The following is a 13,764-nucleotide window of genomic DNA, read 5'->3' as shown; positions in this document are numbered from 1 at the left end:
TAACATCATTACCACCCAAAAACAACGTCAACATAAAGCTATCATCTCGTTCAGGCCGAGCAAATAGAAGCCACGCTCAGCGCTCCACTTAACATTAGGTTTAGGTGAAGCAAACACTTCACAGGGGAAGCCAGCATAGCCCTGAACCATCTCAGTGAAGATATCCCACTGCATGTTAACTTCCAGCTGACTGGCAGTTTATTTCAACACTAGGCACCAGCCTTCAATTATTTATCTGCACTCCATGATTATCAGGCAGTCTGACAACAACTGCAGCACAGACCTCAGGTACCTTACAGCAAAACCAAAGCCTCCTTGCGCTAAGCTCCTAAAGACAGCAGGAGATCACAGCAACTCACTTCATTCTTTCATACTCCTGGGACGTGGTAAGGATTCTGGTTTCTCCACTGAGGATGTCGCAGAAGGGCCGGCACCCATTTCTTTGCTTGTTGAAACAGGGGACTGGACTGAGGGTGACTGACTTGATAGTAAGCGGTTTGCAGTGAGGAATGATGGGTTTGTCTGCTATTAGATCGCAAATGTATCCGATGTATCTGCAGGCAGAGAAAGCCATTACTGAAATCTCCATCCCAGGCAACCAATTTTCGTTTTGTACTTGAAGTCTACCCTGACATCCACTAAACGTGCAACTTTTCCACAGTTGAAGCGTGGGAGTTTCCGTATACTCCAGCAGGTTTGCAGCTGGCACAAAATTTACACTCCCATTTGTGTTTGATTACAAGAACTACAGCCCAAGGGGAAGGAAATTACCCTCTAGCTCCAAGCTGAAGGTCACTTCTCTGCACCTTTTAGGAGTGAAGGTGCAGAGCAATGGTTTTTTCCTGCTTTACCAGTAGAAGTTCACCTTCTATTCTGCATGCACATACCAGATGAAGTACTTTGTTAGTCATGTACCAAAGGATTGTTATTACTACCTACATAACACTACATCTTCCGTTTGCTCTGACAGGCACTTTTGCCTCTGCTTAATAGAAATCATAAACAAGATATTTTTACAGTTTAAACTCCTGTAAGGATGAGGCTGACACAGGGAGGGGAATTCACCAAGGTCCTGTTAACTACAGACTTGTCAGCTTTCCCGAGCTAGAGCACAAAGGGTTTGGAACATTTATTCCTCCATTACTATTACATCAATGTGAGTGAAATGGAAGTGGCCATAAATATCATTTAAGACCTGTCAAAGCTAAGTTACACAACTAATGCATGAGTACTGCTCAAGCTGCAACAGGAATCCTGGATTTTCAGTCTGTTGCCTCCTGCCAGCACCTTCAGGCTGGTTTGGGTGGAGAAAATGGGGCATACCGTATGCACACCCTTCAGCTCACATGCATTATTTCATAAAATCAGACAATAACTCAGGTTGGAAGAGACCTCTGAAGGAATTTGCTCAAAGCAGGACTAACTTTAATGTAGCATCTAACCCCAGAGCTGGATTACACTGCTCAAGGTGATACCCAGCCAAGGATCTCTGAGGACAGAGATCCCACAGATGCCCTGGAAAACCTGCTCCAGTGCCTCATCACTACTTTACCACTTTTTTTTTTTTTCTGGGGAACAAAGTGATAACTGAATGCATATCTCAGCCTAGGATCTGGGGACACATTGACAAAACACACACAGATACTCGTGCAGTGTTTAGTGCGAGGAACATAGCTCTCCTGCATGGCATTTAGCCAGTATACTCTACCTCCTGTGAGATGGCCACAGTACGATTCCAGGTCTCTTTGTGTTCAGCAGCTGCACAGCAGGGCCTGGATTAGAGAAGAGGTGACAGAAACAGAACATCGCGCTGACCAGAACTGCTGAGGCTGCACGGCCATCCTGTTAATTAGAGCGGGGTGGGAGGAAGAAATGAGTAAGTATCAGAGATGTCCTTTATTTTCAGCAGAACACTCTCCACTGTTCCCTAAGTCACATAAAATAATTTCTCCAGAAAGCCTAGTAATGAATTGCATGATGACAAGGAATTTCCAGTCCTGTGTCATTTGTTTACTGCCTAGGACTTCAGTGAGCTGCAGTGGCCTGGGTCAAAGCTGACATCCAAAAAGCAGTCAAAGCCGAGGATGGCTCAGAGTTGGCTTCAATGCCCAGAAGCATGTTTTGTCTCCAGCTGTAGGATTTGCCATACCATTCCTGGCCCAGGCCTAGGATCTACTCAAGGTTAACAGACTATTTGCCTTTTTAAGTCCAGCCCCTGCCTCTGGAAAGATCTCTCAGTTTCACTTGGGCTAAGTAGGCTTCTCCAGACTCATCAGAAAGTATTCAGAAGGACTCACCATCTTTTACAGCATTACCCTGACATTCGTTGCCCAAAGGACAGTAAAGGAATTTGATTCTTGAGCTAAATTTCCAGGACTGGAGGCAACAAGTGCATCTTAGCCTCTGTTTGAGATGAACCTGTATCCTGGAGCCGCTGGCTGCACTACATGAGGCAGGAACTGCCAGACTCTTACGTAAGGTTTACGCAGTTTGGGATCAGTCATTTCCTCAGTTCCTCCCAGGTTTACACTGATGAAAACTGACAGCCTCCTGGATTTAATTTAGGCTCCAGGAGCAAAACAGAACTCTCGTCTTGGGCATTACTGTCAACATAAAAGGTTGTGTGGGGTAAATTACAAACTAGTCATACAGAATGACAGCACCCTCATGCATCAGATCTACGTGTTACCCAGTCCTGAACAACCCTTAAGAGGGAGTCAGCAGCCCAGCTGGCTGTGGTGCACCACCAGGGCCAGAAGGCAACTGCATGTCTTCAGCCAGGTCTGACAAGCAGCCATCACAAGAGACAACCACCTCAGTTTTGCAGTTAAACAGAATTCCCAAAGATGTGTTTGCTCCTGCACTTCCACCAGCAACCCTCCGTCTAGAGCTGAGTTCAGTCCTGTGGCTACATACAATTAAACACAAAGCAATAGAAGGCTGACAATCCTTACAGTCAGTTCTTGAGAGAAGTTCAAGCCATCACAGGCTCATAGTTCACTGCTGGAACAATTGCAACTTCTCTTACCTTGCACTGCTCCGTGTTCAGTGCTAGGTCTCCCAGGTTAGCTATGGAGCTGCAAATAAAGCCCCTTTCTATGGGGGCTGGTTTTATCACATTTCTTTTTCTTTTAGAAATTGTCACCATCCTCGTACACAGACTCTAGATGTGCAACACGCAGTATGACATAAGACTCACAGGTCTGAAAATCTGGTTACATTCAGCTGTACTTACCATACAGTGGATGACACACACGTTCTTGGGGTTCTGCTGTAGCCAGTTGTGCATGTTCTTACAGACAGCATAGAGATTGTGCAGGCTGGGCGCTTGTCGTACAGGCCAGCTACATTCGGATACCTACAGGAATTGCACAGTGAACAAAAGCTAGCTTCATAAGAGCATTAGGCAGTGCGCGCTTTTACAAATGCTTTCTGCCAAGAAACATACTTCTCCTTTGCAACCATACTTGAAACCTGCTCCCTCTCTTATGTGTAATTCTGATCCCCGACTTTCATGAATTATGAATGTACAAACAAAAAGGAACCCTCAACTGAATGACAAGATTTTGATGTATTTTCATTGATGATATGTTTTTATTTTTTAATTGCATTCCAAGTCAGATTATCTTGAGTGGCCTTCCATAGCACTCCAGTCTCGCAGCTGCACATTGATTTCTGTCAAAAATCTTTGTACAAGTTGTCCCCAAAAAATATGGCTCTGATTTTCAAAGGATACTGAACATCTGTTATTCTCAGTCATTTTGTGTAATAGGATTTTCAAGCCCCATTTGACAGATATTAGATTGATGAAAGGGAAACTTCTGTTTAAAAAAAAAAATCCCATCTGAGTAAGCATAGTTAAGATATGAGCCAGAAAAAATGAATGATTTCTAAGAGTTGAAAACCCACAAATCCTAAAGTACGCCTGGTTACTATTCATCAACGTACTAGTTCTGAGTCACGACATCTCAAAAAGAGCCTTCGCAGTCTCAAACAGCACATCAAATAGCCTTCTACAGACATCTCAGTTTCATCTGTTTTTAATTGAAATGTCTTTTTAAAACGTCATTTCTGGCTAGAAGAAATTTAAAGGAGAAATATTTGTCATTAGACCAATGATTGCTTTTCTCTCTCAGCTGAGATTTGGTTTCTGGTTAATGAAAACAAGGGGCAGGCAGAAGATTGTTTGACCAGGTGTTTTTAAATGGCCACACCATCTTCATACCCGACCGTGCCATCTCTCAGAGAAAGGCAACGCTCCAGGATTCATAAAAGTTGCATTTAAGATTCTCCCTTACATACGTACACCTGCACAACAGCTGACAGCAGAAGCAGGAATCCTGCCTTCCACACAGACTCAAACTGGAGAACCATTGAGCAGTGTTGTCTCAAATGATGACTCAAGTGGCACCCAGAGGACACAGGGTCAGAGCACGCATGCAGCACTGCCTAGCCCAGCACATCATTGATTATCTCTTGCCTATACCTCTTCTGTGGCTTTTCAGGAAGGGGGACAAAACAACCAAAGGCTCACTATGTGGTAGCTCCCATGCAGGAATGGCCACCATCAGCTTTCTGTTCTACAGAGCTGACAGCGTTTGCTTTGCTGAAAGTACAGGACCATTGCAAATTCTGAACTAGAGAGTGATTACAAACATTAATTCAATTCTTTAATAGACCCCGAATGCTGATGCCCTAAGTGAGATAGAGGTGCCTGCCAATTATTTTTGTATTATCAGGCAAGTCTCCTCCTTCCAACCCCAAGTACTTTTGCACCAGGCTTCTAGAGGTACAAGATCTACTTGCAATTAGAGCACCAAACCACAATTCAGATTACAAGCGGCTGCTAGAATCAATATGACCAGCGACCTTTCCACTGATGATTCTATGAAAAGGTCTTAGGACAACACGCTGTCAAGCATCTGGAAAAGCCATTATCACTTATCAAGTAAATAATACACATTTCCCACAGTCCATAATTATATATTTACTTTGTCTATAATTACACGTCTTTCTGCTGGTTCGCAATTAGGAAATTAAATACATGGTAAGTAGCATTTCATTTAATTCAAATATAACCTCGACACCACTCACAAAAGGCAGCCTTACAGAAAAGTAACAGGAATTCTTCTAGAGCTTTGGAAATATGCAGCTAGTGCTTGTTTTTCTCTAGCAGTAGGGTAGTAACGGCCAAGAACGTGACCCTACAGGGACTTTGAAGTTTGGTTTTGTTTAATGCTATATTTGAGTTATATGTTTTCAAACTGTTCACATTTTCTCGAGCAGATGTGAGTTCTCCCCTCCTGCTGGGGTGGCGAGGCAGGGAGAAAAGCAGAGCACAACTGGACTTGAGCAGCAGCTTTTACTGCTCACATTGTCTCCTCTCTTCACTAGACTGGGCACTCAGGGCTTTGAGCCACACACAGCCACACAGGGACAAGAAAATGGGCTGGCAGGACATTAACTGTCATCTCCCTCCTCTGTCACTATGCAAAGTGACCTAGTTTGATATTGAAAAAAATGGCTCTAAAGAAGACAGGAATTACGAAGCCATTCACTTCAAAGAACAAATGCCTCTCAAAACTTCAGCTCGTCTGGTATCCTTACCCAAAGCAGAGAATTCTTTTCATGTGATTTTATTTCCTTGATAGTCCATTAGTATTTTTTCCCCACTATAGATTAAGTTCAACCTCATATTTACAATTGTTTCACATTTCATCTCATTTCACGTATTCTGTTCTGCACATTTAATTTTCCTGAAGAATACTTGGACCCAATATTTCCTAGCCCATAACCTGAAAGTACAATCTTTTATTAAAAGATGCATCATTTTCTTCGTGTGTGTGTCAAGGCAACAGCCTACAAAGCACCTGGTCATGCTTTGAGAGTGACCTACAAAGTCATCTGTCAAGGTACGGTAGGAGAAAGTCCAGGGGATGGAGGGGTTACGGTCAGGTCAAGCAATATACCAACAGGTGTTTAATGCTGGGCTATCAAAAGTAGATCTGTCTTTCTCCTCCCACCAACAGCAACAGTAATGAACCAAACCAAAGCAAGACTGAAGATTCAGAGCCTTTGATATCTTTTAATTAGTCTTTCCTGTTCATTTACTCACAGTTGAAGTCATGGCTGCTTACCGATTGCTACAGAGAAATTTGCTTCAAGTATAAGTGAGTGGTTACTGGTGATCAAAGCAATTGCTGAGGATAGATTCAGCTACAGCTCAAGGTAAAGTGGCATGAGGCTTATACACAGCATGAGATTCTCTTACCCTGACAGAGGGTTAAGTCTGGCGACTACTGTTGCCCTTTCAGTTAAAGTTAACAAAAAATAAGAAAATCATCACTCCCTTGTGGGAGAGGGAAAGAACAGGATTTTTTTTTAGATTAGATCTAACCTTGCATTTCAACAACAGTGTTTTGTAGAGATATCCTCCAAAAGCCATTACTGAACCAGAACCTTGAACTATTCCTGTATGCCATTTTGGTTTTAGAGAAGGAAACTGGGACAGACTGGAGGTGTTTTTTTTTTTAAAATCATGCACTAGCGGAAGAGCCAAAATGCACCTCAAATACAGTTTCCAGTCCTGTGCTTTGCCCCGTAAGTGCTTCTGCTTGATTAAAATACCGCTGAAGGATTCTTCAGCGTGAAAATTATCTACGTCCTTTTACTGATAATTTCTTTTAAAGCACTTTTGTTAGGATTCTTGTTAGACCTTCTTTATAATTCCTATTAATTCCCCATCACCCCTCAGATAATCCCATATGGTAACCCACAGCTATCTGTACTCCACACTCAAGGCACTGCCAGCAATTTGCTATTTATTAAGATTCTTGGTAGTGATCTACTGGGGCTCAGACCACACTGAAGTCCTACACACCCACATCATATGTTTGAGTCTGTGCATTAATTCCTTCTGAAGCTCACCTCTGTAAGTGCATGGGAAGCTGAAGGGTTTACTCCTTATTTCTTTGCAGCAGCTTCCAGCAACCATGTAGGAGTCAAGAGCAGCACAGGCTCAACTCAGGGCAGCGCCACTCTCACAGACTGCTGATAGAAGCATTATGCCCTGAACTTTCCATCTCTTTAATACTCTTTAATGTCCCAGGCATCAGCTAAAACCCAGAAGAGACCATGACCACTTAGAAACATCCATAATAAAGGTCCCTTCCAACCCAAACCATTCAATGATTCTGTAATTCCTTTTCCATCGCAGTATACTCCGCCACACACAGGAGAGACAGAAGCAGGATCTTCTGCCCTGTTTCACAAAAAAGCTTCCCCCCAGTCTTGTTAACCTCTTGGAAGACACTCACCCTGTTGTGAAACTTGGCACTGCGATAATACTTAGGTGACAAGTTGAAGACCGTGTAGTGGTCAGGATGTCTGGAATCCAAAAACGTCCGTACGTCTTCAATGTGGTTCCTGAACCCCAGTTCAACGCCTTCAGCCGGAAAAGACATCACTAGAAGGGTAAGAAGAAGCCAGCCTGAGCATGCACCATAACATGGTTATAAACTTCTAAACCCCGAGGTACTACAAGTTCTGTTTATCCCATCAGCAGTACTTACCTATGATTCTCGAGGTAATGTATGAAATATCTAGCTCTCCCTTGGTGTAACTAAAAGAAGACAAAGTAGGAGACAGATATTATGGACATTTACAGAAGACAGCCCATTACAGGAGCCAGAAGGACATTGTTTTCCCACATAGATCTGCTTTTGACACAAGGAAGAGAATGATCTTAAAACCGATTCTTTTCTTTCTGTCTTAAGCAGAGGCTACAAACAGTTTACTGTAGACAGTGACCCAGCCTTCCTTTCACATACACTATTAAATGGATGCAGAAGCTTCAAAAAAAAAAAGTCCCTCTTCCCTTTTGCCATTAATGTTCAGTGCCAGTTTTCAGGAGAATCTCTAGCTGTTAGACACTTCACAGATCAAAGCCTCTGAGGAGTTGCCTCCATTAAATTTCTTTAATTTACTCTAGCCCCATATCCCTCAGAGGCAGGCGGAGTGCCAAGCACAAGGGCCACCATGAGCAGAGGTGACCAAAGCAAAGTCACTTCAGTTCTTTCTTCAACTCGGGAAGTGGTTTTAGCAAAGGGAACAGTTATATCAGCAAAAAGAGTCTCACTGAACAGCAACACGAGCCAATTTCCAGTGACAAAACAGTCATGCAGTGGCCGAGTAGCAGGACCCCACAGAGGTTAAAGGAATCGGAAACTAAGTGCCCCGCTTTCACCGGGGAGGCCTCTTCCAGATTTCTGAACGTTGGTGTTCATTTATTTTAAAGCTTAGATATTTACTTTGGTTTTGCTGCTTCTTTGAGGCCAAATACCCAATTGTGAGACGATTGTAGGAGTCATTTGTGATTTTCACCTCCTTTCATTACGTAGCTGGAAGTATTGTTTCCTTGTGTTGCACTAGTTAAGATGGCAAGTCAGACCAGAAGCTAGCGATACTACCTGCATTAGCCAGCTCCAGCTGTACCATACCTGGCAACAGATTGCATGACCTTTGAAGATGTATCTTTCAGGGTATCCTTCAGGTTATCCTTCAAATTGCTGAAGAGCCTCCCCGCTCCTCCTTTCACCATATCCAGCAAGCCTCCCCCATAGCTGGACTCCATGTCTGGTGATGAGGCACCTTCAAATACAACAAAAGCAAACCCCACGTCACTTATTTGGAACAAATCCACAGAGCCAACAAACCCATTGCTCTGCTCAGACCAAACATATTCATGTGCACTGCCGCAAGTCAAGTGTAGGCCCAAAGTAGTTTTGCTTATTAAAGTAATGGTTTTCCAGAGATGAGAAATTGCATGTTCTAGGCACAGAAAGTGTCAGCGACCCTCGGCATTGTATGTAGGTTGACTGCATGGTATCGGTACAGTACAGACAACTGCCATCCAAGCTCCCTTGCCTCTCAACCCAACCCAAAGCAAGGCCAGCTCTTCAGTACGTACCTGATCTGCTGATCATAACCAAGTCCAAACCAACAACTACCTCTACAGGGGCAAGAAAGAGAGACTAGTATATGTAACAGCTCTTTGGCACGACTTTCACAGCTACCAATTTGACTGCAGCCAGATGACTGAAGGTTGCCTTATGACTACATGCATATAGGAGACTTATGACTATGCATACAGGAGAAATCAGAGTGACTTCAAGTCATTTAAGAGTCCAGTCAGATTTCCTTGAGTGAAAGATGGCAGAAGTTTGGTCTTTGGAAAGAAAAGAGAGAAAAGTCCAGAAATTAAGCTTTCTACCTGAGAAATAGAACCTTTTGGGATACTTTTTACATTTGCAGCATTAGGATAGGAATCAGCAAATAGACAAGGAGAAAGCAGAGCAGGGCTCACCTCCTTGGTATACTTTTTCCTCACAGCTTGAAACATCATGAAGCTGCAAAGTCGAGTGAAGGGATGCACGACACGGACTCCTGATGGCTCTTGAACAGGAGAACATTTATTGCCCTTTTTCACTACTACATATACTTTCCCCATAGCCCCACGCGCCCGAATCTGTCTTACAATTGGTTAGAGACCCTCAGACACGCGCCTTGAGCCAGCCAGCAACTGGCCACTGCCCAAAGCTCATCTTTAACACTGTAGCCAATTTACTTTATCTCGACCTTGCTCAAGTTTTTGGTTCTGCCGCTGTTTTCCTCATTATCTCTAACTCAGGGACGTGTGAAACAGCACAAAGCTCCCTGCGAATTCCTTTCCCACAGTCGAGAGGAGACTAACGTAGAGCAAGAGCCATTTAAATGTTATTTTGATGGACTGTGATGTGGTGTTCCACCTCAAGTGTTTGCATTTTGCAATTATACCAGAATAACTATTCCACTCCCTTAACCAAAAACCAATTCATTGCAGTTTTTCTTATTATACCACTGCTGTGTTAATAGCATAAGTCATTCTTAGAAAAATATAATAAATTGCGTGTAGACTTGAGTAAACATGGTTTTGTTTTATTGCAGAATTTTGTTAGACACAAACCAGTAAAATTACATTTTATTAGCTATAAGGTAGGCTCTTGACTACCTAAATTGCTTTTTGTTCGCTAGGACTCAACTATTTTGACTTAACAAACTTCAACTACATTACTCTAATTAAACATTTGCTACCTCATTATTATGTCAGATTAGTCAGAAGACCTAGATCCAAACCCACTTAAATGTTATTCACTCTTTCAAACCCAGCGTCAGCTATCAATAAATGTAATATATATTGTTAAACTGGAGACTCCATTGGTAAAGTGATGCTATTTATTCCCCTATGCCCGAAGAGTGCTTAATGCACTGTGATGCGGCCACAGTCCACATGCACGTGACCTACGTGCAAAACTGGTAACATTAGAGGCAACAGCTTCTCCTCTGCATTGTGCTTCTAAAAAGATGGGCAATACTCTGCTGATTCAGAACAGAAGATGCCTTCTCAAGGCACAGGAACATTTCCTTTCCAAACCACTTTGAAGTGTCTACTTCAAATATGAATTAAAAATAAAAAATTAAAAAAGGAAGTAGCTCATTGGCTTCCAAATAGGGAATCAGCGTTTGATCTTTCTTCAAATACTTTGCTTCCACATTACTGTGTTAGGAGGCTCAGGGATAGAGAAGTGAAGTTCAAAAGGCATGTGCGGAGCTGCAGGTCAGCTTTTAAAAAAAAGGAAGGGAGAAAGATGGTAACTTGGAAGGAGGAAAGGGGGAGCAAAGGGATCAGAGAGCCAGTGGGTATTGAACACATTTTATTCTTGGAAGTGCTCTGTGAGTAACAGAAAGGCTTCAAGAACATGGAAAACCTAGAATCTTTGGGAAAGGAGACAGAGAGAATTTCACTCCATTCCTAAAAAAAAAGAAAAAAAAAACTAGCAATTAATTCCAAGTTTACTATATGCACTAGAACAGAGAGACCAAAAGGACTGCTGAACAAGAAATGCAAGCTGGTGCTACATGACCATGAGGAAAGTATTGCTTAGCTATTGGGAAGCTGTTGAGGAAGCTTACAACATAACATTACTCAGTTCTATCCCAGGTGCACTAATTTGTTCAGGCATGTTTTAGCCACTGGATCAGAGCAGCATGCCCTGTGACAAAGGCCATCCTTCTGTTACAGCACGATACAGCCTCTGCTAGCTGCTCACAGAGGAGCAAAACAAATGCATTTGAAGGCTCCTCTAATAGGCAGCATCTCCTACAAAGCATAAAGGTGTATAAAGGGATGATGAATCCCAACAGCAGAGCAGAAAGTGTTAATGCATTAGCACACAGAGCTGACAACGTACACAGAAACCCATGAGAACAGCTGAAAAATCTGATTAAAAAGGAAAAAAGAAACACCAGCCTGCTCCTGCAGTTTTTGCTGAATAAAACACTTCTCTGCTAAGTCCCTCTTGTAAATGCAGACCTTTAGAGCTGCTGCAGACCTTTCCGAAGGACACCCACAGCTCCCACGTGTGACAGCTGCTGTGGAAGTCAGCCCCCTGTCTGGGTGTCACCTACCGCTGCCACTGCACGTCCCTGCAGCATGCCCAGAGATGGCCCCTCTAACAGAGAGGGCTTCAGTGCTGCAAATGAGATGGGACACGGTTGCCCTTGCTTGCCTCCAGACCCAAGCCCGGGCTACCAAGGACACTCGCTGGGTCTGAAGGGACGAGCTCGCCGGGGCTCCCTCGGAGCCTGGAGGGAAGGGGTTCAGGTTTTGGGGTGATCACCGCTGCTTTGGGCAGGGCAGTAGGTAGTGGCAGAATGGCACATCCCAGCTTTCAGCGTGTCATCACGCAGCAGTTCAGCTAACTCAGGCCATGCGTTAGAGCTGCTGTCCAGAAGTCTTGTTAGGGAGAATTAATTTCCACGTACGAGACGCATCTTGCTCCTTATACAGCAAGAACCCTGTATTAACCCAGTTACTGGATATTCCCTGAGACTCGGTGCACTTCAGAGACACACTTCTGACCTGTATTTGTAGCACAGGTTTCAGAGGGATCGCTTGCTATCTACAGCCTTTCCATTTCCTGGCCAAGGAACTTTTAAGGTTGGGACTTTAGTGCTGCAAAGCACGCCCGAGACATCGCGTGGGACAGCTCTCCTGGACTACCTCTGTTAGGGGACGGCAGTGATGACCGCACTCAAGTGCTCCAAGCCAACGGAGCAGTGTGGAAGCGAGAAGCTTCACCCATCCTGATGACAAGCTAAGTTTGGTTTTGTTATGGCTGAAGCTCCTTGCTCTGAGCTAATGCCTCCCCCAAGAAGGGATGATCCGGTGGTCAGGACAAGCCTCCAGCAGCCACCAAATGGAGCAACAGCCTTCTGTGCCTTCTTACAAAACTCAAGCCTGTCGTACGGTGGTGTTCCTGCCGCAACACATTCCCATCAGCAGCCAAAGGGTGGGATTTCTGCACATCTGGGCAGATTGCAACCAAAGGAGCCTCTGCACAGCACCAGCCTTGTGCTGCGTGGTACAGGATGGGAGCTGGAGAGCATTGGTATTTTAGTTAAAGCACTTAAGCTTTCTCCTTGCTTGGGGCAAGTGAGCAACGCCTGTTTTGGAAGCTTTTCCTTCAAGATTTGCATGTTGGGGTCCTTGTCTGTCTGGGGGTCCCCGAGCACCAGAACCCACAGACCCACAAACCACAGGTCAAGGCTTCCAGCTCCACCGGGAATCAAGGGGGAAGCGAGCCGACATGTAAGTGGCATTTAAGACTCTGTCAGTTTGAACATTTATGCTGATGAAGCAATACTTCACTTGAGAGCGGGGAGGTGAAAACAAGACATCTAGAAATGGAAGAGCAGGCAGCTAAGTGCTACGTTTCACATGTTACTTACTGAGAGGCAGAAAACCTTTTTTGCCTGAAAGGGCAAAAGCAGACATGAAACCATAGGAAAGGAAGCAGGTTCATCTTGGTCTGCCAAAACTATACGTAATAGTATCTTCAATGTCAAACTCTTTTTTCTGCTCAGAGAGCTACTGCCTGTGCTTCGGGAGGAGACAAGAACTAAATCTTCCCTGCTCCTCACCATGGATCTTTCCTAGAAAAGCAGTCAAGCTTTCATCTGCCACCCCCTCAAAAACCAGTGGATACCTTCCTCACCACAACCTGCTGCAATTTCCCTCCACTATGTGCAGCTCGGTCCCTGGCAGGGGGACACAACTCATTTCCCCCCCTCCCTGCATGCATACCTCTGTACAAGTGCATTACACACACTGAAGTGGCTGCGGCTCCCGTAAATCGATGTCACTGCAGGTGTCGCTTTTCCACAGCAAAGTAAAACCTGACTTGAAGTCAAGCATGGGAGAGATGGATCGGTTAAAGAGAACCCAGCTATGGAGGATTTCAGCTCTCCCTCAAGCCAAAGCCATGCATGGGGGTAGTCTAGGAGCATTACGTGCTCCTCTGTATTCTGCTTCTATGGTACCAGAGCCTGACACCATGCTGAGAAAACGCTCATAACTGCTGCATTCATGTCCCAGTTCCAGATTTTTGGAAGTTTTCAGCATTCTCCCTCTGCACCAAGCACTTCTAGGGTTTGGGGTTGCCTGTCGCTGCCCCACGTGATGACCAGGGCACAATGTGAATGGGGAGCAAGAGACGTGGTGGCGGGCACCCACCCCTTGCCTTACAGAAAGGGCCCTTTTAAAGGTTCCCATCTGAAAGAAGTCAAGCTGCTGTTGTTGTGGCTTCAGCAACAACGCCCGAATTGTTTTGTTCGTTTCTTTTTTTTTTAAGGAGCACCCATCAAAAAATGATGCTATTTGTGCTT

The 13,764-nt window shown here is 44.3% G+C and overlaps 1 protein-coding gene across 4 annotated transcripts in view; it reads right to left on the bottom strand.

Moving 5' to 3' along the window:
* The window catches only part of DNAJC6 (DnaJ heat shock protein family (Hsp40) member C6), a 46,296-nt gene that overhangs the window by 14,540 nt on the left and 17,992 nt on the right, over window positions 1-13,764 (bottom strand). For 2 of the 4 annotated variants that reach the window (XM_040565421.1, XM_040565418.1), the window contains exons 2-7: window positions 8,499-8,649; window positions 7,572-7,621; window positions 7,317-7,465; window positions 3,236-3,358; window positions 1,709-1,842; window positions 360-554 (exon numbers count right to left, since the gene is read on the bottom strand). In XM_040565421.1, coding sequence (XP_040421355.1) covers window positions 360-554; window positions 1,709-1,842; window positions 3,236-3,358; window positions 7,317-7,465; window positions 7,572-7,621; window positions 8,499-8,649 — 802 coding nt within the window. Of the gene's footprint in view, window positions 1-359; window positions 555-1,708; window positions 1,843-3,235; window positions 3,359-7,316; window positions 7,466-7,571; window positions 7,622-8,498; window positions 8,650-9,364; window positions 9,447-13,183; window positions 13,199-13,764 lie in introns of those variants that run through there. The other 2 variants (XM_040565422.1, XM_040565420.1) reach the window with 2 other exon arrangements.

This window comes from Cygnus olor, chromosome 8, assembly GCF_009769625.2.
Source record: "Cygnus olor isolate bCygOlo1 chromosome 8, bCygOlo1.pri.v2, whole genome shotgun sequence".
NCBI classification, from domain to species: domain Eukaryota; kingdom Metazoa; phylum Chordata; class Aves; order Anseriformes; family Anatidae; genus Cygnus; species Cygnus olor.
Note: the sequence above shows the minus strand (reverse complement) of the source record. Positions and strands in the feature narration are given on the sequence as shown.